The sequence below is a fragment of the Gavialis gangeticus genome, unplaced genomic scaffold (assembly GCF_001723915.1).
Source record: "Gavialis gangeticus isolate Ggan-Ray unplaced genomic scaffold, GavGan_comp1, whole genome shotgun sequence".
NCBI classification, from domain to species: Eukaryota; Metazoa; Chordata; order Crocodylia; family Gavialidae; genus Gavialis; species Gavialis gangeticus.
The window spans coordinates 752,974-761,692 of record NW_017729020.1 but is presented as its reverse complement, the minus strand read 5'-3'; the positions used below and the strand labels follow the sequence as shown (position 1 = coordinate 761,692).

At 45.1% G+C, this 8,719-nt stretch overlaps 1 protein-coding gene across 1 annotated transcript in view; it reads left to right on the top strand.

Moving 5' to 3' along the window:
• Window positions 1-8,719, top strand: part of ARHGAP25 (Rho GTPase activating protein 25) — a 57,525-nt gene that overhangs the window by 34,629 nt on the left and 14,177 nt on the right. Inside the window, exons 5-6 of the mRNA XM_019514333.1 lie at window positions 3,908-4,115; window positions 7,829-7,961. Coding sequence (XP_019369878.1) covers window positions 3,908-4,115; window positions 7,829-7,961 — 341 coding nt within the window. The remainder of the gene's footprint in view (window positions 1-3,907; window positions 4,116-7,828; window positions 7,962-8,719) is intronic.

Here is an 8,719-nt window from a genome sequence, read left to right as displayed (position 1 = left end):
GGTGCTGAGGTCCCTTTGGCCCTAATGAGGCCTCCTCTTCTAATAGCCTCATCCTGGTCTACCAGATTCAGATAACAATGTAAATACAAGCCACTGGGCTATAATGTAACAGCAACAATATCATCGGAGGCCACTCTCTGCCCCTCCTAAGGAGGCAAGCTTCTCCCTCAACAACATGTGCCTCCTAGCCCCAGATACTTTAAGAGCTCCTAGAGCCCATTAGTCTTACCAGAAGCAGAAAAGGCAACCGAACATCTGAGTAGCATTTCTGCAAGAGCTTATTCCCTTTGACTACCAATAGAAAACTAACCCCCATACCAGCCCCAGCCCTGGGGCTTATATGTGCCCAGGGCCCTGTTTCCTTCTGGTCAGCTGACTGGGTACAGGTGACAGCTAATACCCTGATTAGCCTGCTTGCAGGCAACCTGCAGCTGTGGAGCCCTGCCCAGCTCTCAGGGCTCCCGAGCTAAGCTGCCTCTGCTTGTGAAGAAGCAGGCACACCTTACCACCCTACAGCATAGTAGTACCTAGAAATCCCCAAAATGGCCTTGCTCTCTAAGAAAACTGTAGCCCAACATGAGCAAGGCTCTCTGGACCTGATCTGGAGTCCATGTGAAAGATTCCTTTTGGCTTGGGCAAGTGCTTGGCATCGAGAATTAGTTGCTTTCAACATTGGTATCCTTTCATCGAGGAGTAAACTCCTCTATGACAGAGCACTGGCTTGGGAGTTAGGAGGAATAGATACTATTCCTGACCTAGACAAACCTTGTCACCATTCTGTGCCTCAGTTTACCTTTCCATCCTCTCTCATCTTTTTAAAGAGTAAGTAGCTGGGGACAAATTAACAGTCTGTACTGATGCCAATGCAAGTCAAGTGAGGTTCGCCTGCTACCATAACTAACAGTAGATGGAATGACTTGTGACTGTTATTGCCAAGTGCTGGGCAGTGGTTAAACAACCTAGCAACCCCCAGTGCCAATGGCTTTGTGACAAAAAGCATCTTAGAGGGGGGTACTAGTCTTACCCCTGGTGGAGCAAAAGCTACCAAAAAGTTGTGGAACTGAAGTCTGATCTGTGATAAATTTTACATTCAGTGAGCTGATGTCTCACTCGGCATCATTCTATTGTCCTGTGAGACAGACAGATGCCTACTACTAGTCGGGGACAGAGCCTGCTTTTAACTTCTTAAGTATATAGCGCCGAGCACTATGGAGCCCTAATCTCAGGGCATTCGGCTGCCACTGCAATACAAACAACAGTACCCAGACAAGTGCCTGCTGTTCGCAGACAGTGAAGAAGTCCTCCACTAATCTGTGGCAGCAGCCCTGCTGTGGTTAAGCATGATGCACTGAAATGCTTAACTGCTGGTTGCAGTAGGTGCACCACATCTTCACTCAGACAGTCTTAAAAATTTCTTTGCTCATGTAGGGTAGGGCTGGTTGTCCAAAACTGGCATGTTTGAGCAACGGAGATCCCACCATCTCCCCACTACACTGCCTGATGTATTTCACATAAAAGCTCCGGCCCGATTCTCATCTGCACTAAGGAGACTTCACACTATTATGTCAGCTTTTGAGTGAGTGTAAATGTGAGGGGCAAAGTGCTGTACCAGGGCTTCAGCACAGATGAAAATTCAGGCATCTCTCCAGTGCCATGTTATAAATTAATGCAGGGCTTAATGGATTCCCAAACTCCAACATAGCATTGGAGCAGCGTTATCGTCTGTGGAAACCAACTCTCTGCACACTGTGGGCTTTGCTTCCCCCGGTGCTGAAATATGTCCCACATGACTTGCACATTATTAAATAGCTGCATTATCTGGGTCTGTGGATTTGCTTCATGTGAACAAAGCAGAGTGGCTGTGCTGAGTGAAATGAAACCTTTTAAAATGCCTCTGCCCCTTGTCTGTCTGCCTGAACCAATACAACCCACGAAAGCACCTCTGGGTTGGCTCACATGCTAAGTGGAAATCTTGGAGCCTGCCAGATAGAACGACAGAGAGCGCCGTGTTGGGAGAGGGCTGCATTGTTGTTATTGTTTTTTCCTTTTTTAAAACCAACCTCCAGGGTATTAACTGAATGGCAGCCGATTATGAGCTACTAAGGGGGAAAAAAAGCCATTTACTTTTACTGTGTTCAATGACAGGTTTATGTTCATTATTTAAAAGCAAACAAGAGTCTTGTGTAAATGAAAAAAAAGAAGGAAAAAACCACCATCAGGCAGGTGCTGACAAGTCTTGTGGTTCCAGAAGGGAGGATTTATGAGCACAGTACTGATTTAGAAGAGATAGGGGGATTCTTTCAGCCTTGGGAGCAAGAGGCGAACACATTACAGGAGCTACTGGGGCAAAATATAGTAGCGGGCAGTGGGACACTTTGCTGTTAATATTCGGGAGCTGATTGAGTCCAGGACTTCTTTGCTTTTGTTATCATGCCCAAAACACTGAGGAGGAAGAGCTGGGACATGGGCTGCTGCATTCCAGCCTTAGAGCTGCTTTTTTGCTGGGAGTTCAGGAAGAAAAAGCCCTTGCTTCAAAGGACAGGTACTGCCCCCTCTTTAAAAAACAGCAGCTTTATTTATATCAAGGACATCACCCTGGGGAAGACTGGAGCCCTGTCACTAAACTGGTTTGCTTCTATATCTTAGCTTTAGAGCCCTCTGTTTAATTAATGGTATGTCTTTCCTGAATAAAAGTAAGGTAGGTGCATTAATAAACTCCATGTGAGCCTGGAAGCACGAATCTGTGCGCTTCAGCCTGGCTCTCTTACTTGATGTTATATTTTGTAAAAGTTGCTAGCAGCTCAGTTTACAGAAGCCCTGAGCCATTGACTTGTAATGGAGATCTGGGTGCTGAGCACCTCTTAACATTTCTGTCAACTCCTAGATTCCTTGTTATGTGTGCGTTAGATACAAGGGAAAGAAGGATCGTGTCTCCATCCATGCACATTTATATTCTCCGTATTCACGCTTGGCTTCCCTCAGCCTTTTCCTTCTGTCTGCATCTCTGCCATGTCTCAGATTCCCCCTATCTAAAGAGGAGGCAAAACTTGTTTAATACAAGAGTGTTGTGAAAATAGTTAATATTTGTATAATGCTTTGACGATGTAACATTTTACTGTTATTGTGGAGAAGTGTTTAGTTGGGTTCATTTCACTTATGTGAAAGTTCTTTTTTCCTATCATTTCCTCAATACTTCCTCTGAGTTACACTCCTAGTTTTTCAACTCATGTATATCCCATGAGTGTTCAGGAGAAAGAGCATGTCCTACTTATAAAATGTTTGTGACAAAGCATTTGATACTGAATAACACAAGACAATCTCCACATCTCACAGCAAATTAACTTTATCAGCTACTTGCTGTGCAGGGTTGAGGGGTCACATAGAGAACAGACCCTAAGCATAAAATAACCTGGAAAATGGTCCACACCCCACAAGAACGGGGACGTTTTTTCTCAATCCTCATCTCTAGTCTTAATGCTGCGGAAGATGCTCAGGAGAAGTTTGCAACAAGCAGGCAGGCAGACTGATGAGCATCAAAGAGACTGCTCCCTGGTATAGATTTGCATGACTCAGTGTATTGTCTGGGTTTTGCCTCTATTTCTGAAGCACCCAGTGGCAGATCAGATGGACCACCGGCCTGGTCTGGGGTGTCTGCTTCTAAATTTAAAGATTTTAGAGGCCAGATTTTCACTCCATATAAAATCAAGCGTAGCTCTCTCAATCAGGGAGCCTGAGCTAAGTAACTGGCTCCATATTTTCATCTAAAAACCAAACTCTCATTTAATTACACCAGTTTTGCTTCAAAAGCACGTTCAGGTAATAGTAGTATGGCAGAGGCATAGGGATAAATCCCAGAGGAGCTTCTGTGCCCTGATCCTTCCTTTAACTTGTCTTTTCTTCTATCCAGTGGTGTTTGGCCAGCGCTTGGCTGAAACTGTGACATACGAACAGAAATTTGGGCAGCACCAAGTTCCCATCCTGGTGGAGAAATGTGCGGAGTTCATACGGGACCATGGCATGAACGAGGAGGGCATCTTCCGACTGCCTGGGCAGGACAACCTGGTGAAGCAGCTGAGGGATGCATTTGATGCTGGAGAGCGGCCATCTTTTGACCGGTAATGTTTATATTTCCTGATGCCCTGCAGCTACGTGCTCTTTCTGTTGACTTGAATGCTCATGCAGTGCACTAGCCCGGGCATCCTCAGTGGAGAAGTAGGTAAGAGCAAACAATAAAAGGGGGTTGCAAAAAAGGCTAAGCTTAATAGTAATCTGAGGCATGGGTGGCAGTGGGATGCTGAGCAAAGAACCCCAGACCATGATGGCTGCTGCTTAAAACACTGCCCACTGGGGAAGTGACAGAAACTGAGGCCCCCTCTTTAACTACAGCAGAGGTGCCTTGCCAGTTCTCCCCAAGCCTTTGCCTTGACAATGTGCCTCAGTCCTAAGCAGCAGAAGCCAGCCCTAGGGAGAGTTCTGCCATGACTGATTGCTACTGACTGTAGTTGCAGCTTGAGTAATGCAGATACCTATCCACCAGGGATCTGGCTGAGACCCATAAACTCATTTTACAGAGGGCCCCAGTCAGCACAAGGCAAGGCCCCATCACAAGGCAACCAGGGAAGCTGCCAGTGTAGAGAGCTGGAGACGAGGTGTTGCTGACTTCAGTGTGACTAACAGGCTCTCATCCACGGCTCCTCTCAGCAGGAAACAGGAGAGATTGGTGAAGTGGAAGTGAACTGGGGATTGAAACTAAGCTCAGTGAAGAGGCCAAAAAAATGTAGCTCTCCTATTCCATTCCCTGTAAATCTTTTAAGTTTCCTATTCTCACCATGCTCAGTTCCTTTTCTCACTGATCTTCCCCTACCAGGAAGCCTAGAAAGATAAGAAGACCTAACATTCCCTTGTTTTTACAGCCCCAAGTTATTTTTACAAGAGCCCCAAGTTATTCCCTAGCTACAGTCTGTCAGGGGCCTGGCAAACATGGGAAAGTGGTGTTGTGCCTCTCTTTATAACATTTCCTGAGTAAGCCCATTAGTTTCTGATTGCACCCAGACCTGGTTTCACTTCCTCTCCATCAGCTGCTCTGCCTCATTACTGCTCATCCTGCCCACTTGCTTGGAGCTGGTTGTAACCCCTTGTTGTAATTCTAGGTCAAAGGCTTGCTTGCTCTATAACCCAGATGTAAAAACTTTGTCTTTTATTGCCCTGCACCTCATGTTGTCTTTGCATACCAGTGCAAAATACTAGCAAGTCAGAAAGCAGCAGATTTGAGCCCCTAGCTCCACTCTGGTGTAAGCAGTCCTCCCAGGTGCAGGGCCAGCCCCAGGCATTTTCATCTGGTTCTGCTCTCAGTGTGCATGTGTGAACCCCACTCCCTACTGCACTTATCAGTGCCCTTCTCTCTAGCACACCAGCTGCACTAGTGGCTTGGGGTCAGGTTCAAATCCCATTCCTGTCAAGGGCAAACTTCCAATTGACCCTGATGAAAGTAGGATTTAGGCCAATATTTTTAGAAGTGGCTGTGAGCCCAGCTCAAGATACCTTGGACTAGATTTCCAAGGGGCTAAGGATCTCTCCCACTGATTTCAGCCTACTTAAGGTGTCATAAGCTGGGCTTTCCAAAGTGGAGGGGCCCAAAATGAAATACTTACAGTTGAGTCCTGAGACATTTTCTTTCAGAGCTGAGAACTAGACCTCCACCCCAGGACTCCTAGTCCTGTCTTTTAACCATGCAGCCCTTTCTCTTTACTCCCTCCCTATATATAGAAAAGAAAGTTTGCATAAAGTTAGCTACATAAAACCAGGGCTTATTTAGAATAAGCCATGGGCTGCTCTGAAATTTGCAAGAACCCCGTACTTGCTGGTTTTGAAGCCTGGCTTCCCAACGCATTGTTTTTGGATCTGAATAGCTTCTGCGTTCTGAACTTTTGAATCGCTTCCTGGCTTTTCCATAGCCAGCTTTCCTGTTACAACCTGTGAAGCTTCCTTAGGAGTTGAAACCCTTCTGCCAGACAGTACGGGGCATGGAGAAAAGGATCAGCTATCTTTTCACAGTGCCATGTGATGTTGGCTTTACATTGGAGGGCCTGGGATAAACATTTCCAAGCAGCTACATGAAAATGTACTGGATGGTAATACCACTTTGCACTTTTGCAGAGAATCTTTAAGCTCATTACAAATGTGGAAATTGATTCTGCTTGCACTTAAGTCAGTGACAAAACTGACTTTGAGTGATATATGATTGTGGCCTTGTTTACGTGCTTTTGAGAGTTAAGAAGAAGGAGTGTGGATGCATTTATATTGGTATAAACATGATTACGCTTGTATAGCTCTTCCAATCCTGGGAGGAGAATAGGATATACTGGTGCAGAGTATCTTTACACCTGTTTAACTTCTGTACTCTAATGGTTTTACTGGTACAACTGTATCAGTAAAAAAATCCTCTCATCTAACCAAACTGTTATCTTGTTAGACCTGTGTGTATACCAGGCCTAAGACTCAGGGCAGGCCTACAAAGGGCTGCCCTTGAACCACCCAAGTTCCCTTGCCTCAAAGATAAGCACATGGCTCAGTGTTGGCAAGGTCAGTAGCTAGACGCATGGGAAGTTGAGACACCGAGTAGGTAGACTGGCTTGAGCATCCTACAGTGAGTCAGTTGCAAAGATAGGAAAAGAACCTAGGAGTCACTTGCTCTAGCCAGCTAGTCTAGACTGGGCACATCTACACATGCGGCAGACTGTGCAGTCATTTAGTACTTGCTTAAGCAGTATCTGGTGTTACTGGGGAGTCCCGACGCTGCATGGCTGTTTTTAGCAGCTACTGTGCAGTAGCTCACTGCTACTGCATGGGTATCACAGTTTGTGCCCAGTCTTGGTAGCAACGAGCTACAGCGATGTAGCTCACCACTACAGCGACTTACTGTCTCATGTAGTCGCTCCCACTGTGTGTGAAAAAGATACACTGCTTATCTAATATATAGCAAAAGTAACAAGCACTGTTTAAAGCCTATTCCAAGGCTCAGTGGTACATGTACCCAGTGCCATGCCAAGACTGACCTACCCAAAGCAATGTTAACTAAATTCCTCAACCAGTGTGTGTAAATGGGTCAGAATTCCAAAACAGTGACTTTAAAAAACCCTAAAAAGCAAGCCTCCAAGATTGCATGGGAAATTAAAAAAAATTATTAAAAAATAAATGACCTGAAGAGTTTTGCCACAAGATTAAAACAATTTCACAACTTGAAGGTAGGTCAAATGAAAGGCCTCCAATCTTAACAATGTCCTTCTTTGACATAATATAAACTCCTTGGTATGCAAAGCTCCAAACATCTGGCCAAACAGAACATGCTCAGTAATTGCTGTCAAACTTAAAAACCCACAGTGAGCTTTGCCAGCTCTGCACAGGATGGAAAATGCCTGCCAGACATGTGAATGCAAGAAAATATTTGCCTAAGTAAATGCACAAAAACATTCATGAGTCAAATGTAGGCTGGGAAAACACTGTCTTGGTCATGAATTCTGGGGAACTGCCAACCCCATGGTGAAGCAGGAATCTGTGCTAGATATTGTCATTCCTTCCCTTGTCCCACTTGGTACACTCTCAGGCCAGCGGGTACTCTATGGGAGTCTGCTTTGGTGCCCTCCACTGGCACTTGCCCCTACAATTTTGTTCTGCCCACTCTATTTGGCTAACCTCTGTTCCTTTATGACCTCTGCCCTCTCCTGATGCTGTTTAGGTCAGAAACCTTCCTCTACCACTAAATTCCTACCAAACAGCTCAGAATTTCACAAGTGGATTCTTGATTCAGATCTCACCTTTTATTTTATAGAGATACTGATGTACATACAGTGGCATCTCTGTTTAAACTCTACCTGAGGGAGCTCCCGGAGCCAGTTATACCTTGGATGCAATATGAAGGTTTTCTCTTATGTGGTCAGCTTCTGAATGCAGATGAAATGAAGGTATTCCTCATTTATTTCCTCCTACTTTCATTTTAAATCCAAGTGATTTATGAACCTTAAATATTTCAAATTCAGAGCTTAAATACAGGGCTGGGATGCACCACCAAAAAACTTAACTTTAGTAGATACAAAAATGCAAGCAAGCAAATACAAAAACTTGTGACTGTCCCACTTTTGGTATCTCTGCTTTAGCTGAGTTTTTGCAGTTAATGAAAGAAGAGTAAAAAAATACCAGAGGAAGGAAGTGCAACATCCTGCAGTTCTCATGTCACTAAACAGAGAGAGTGGCTGGTAGGAGTGCTGTAGGGTGAGTGAGAAAGGAGACAAGGAAAAGGAAAAGGCTGAAGAAATGCAAAAAATAGATGGGAACAAAGCCTTGGAGAAGCTTACATGAGACACAATAATGAGAACTTAGCAACTGCTTCCCAACAGAAAAGCTCATGAGGAGCAGAGCAGAAGGGCCATGAACCTGAGTGAAGAGCCAGGCAAATTACTGCAGTATGTACAGAGCCTCTCTGTTTGAGAGCTGAGGGAGCCCATAGGTCTGAGATACAGAGAAGCTGCAAACTCATAGCTTCCCATAAACATTAAAATTGCTCAGACAGGAATATAGGGACTGCTGTACTGGATCACACTAGCAGTCTATCAGCATCATCCATCACACTACTGCTAATATGGTGTAGGAGTCCTTGACTTCAGGAAAGCTGACTTTGACAAGCTCAGGAGGCTTGTTGGTGAGGCCCTAAGGGACCACGACC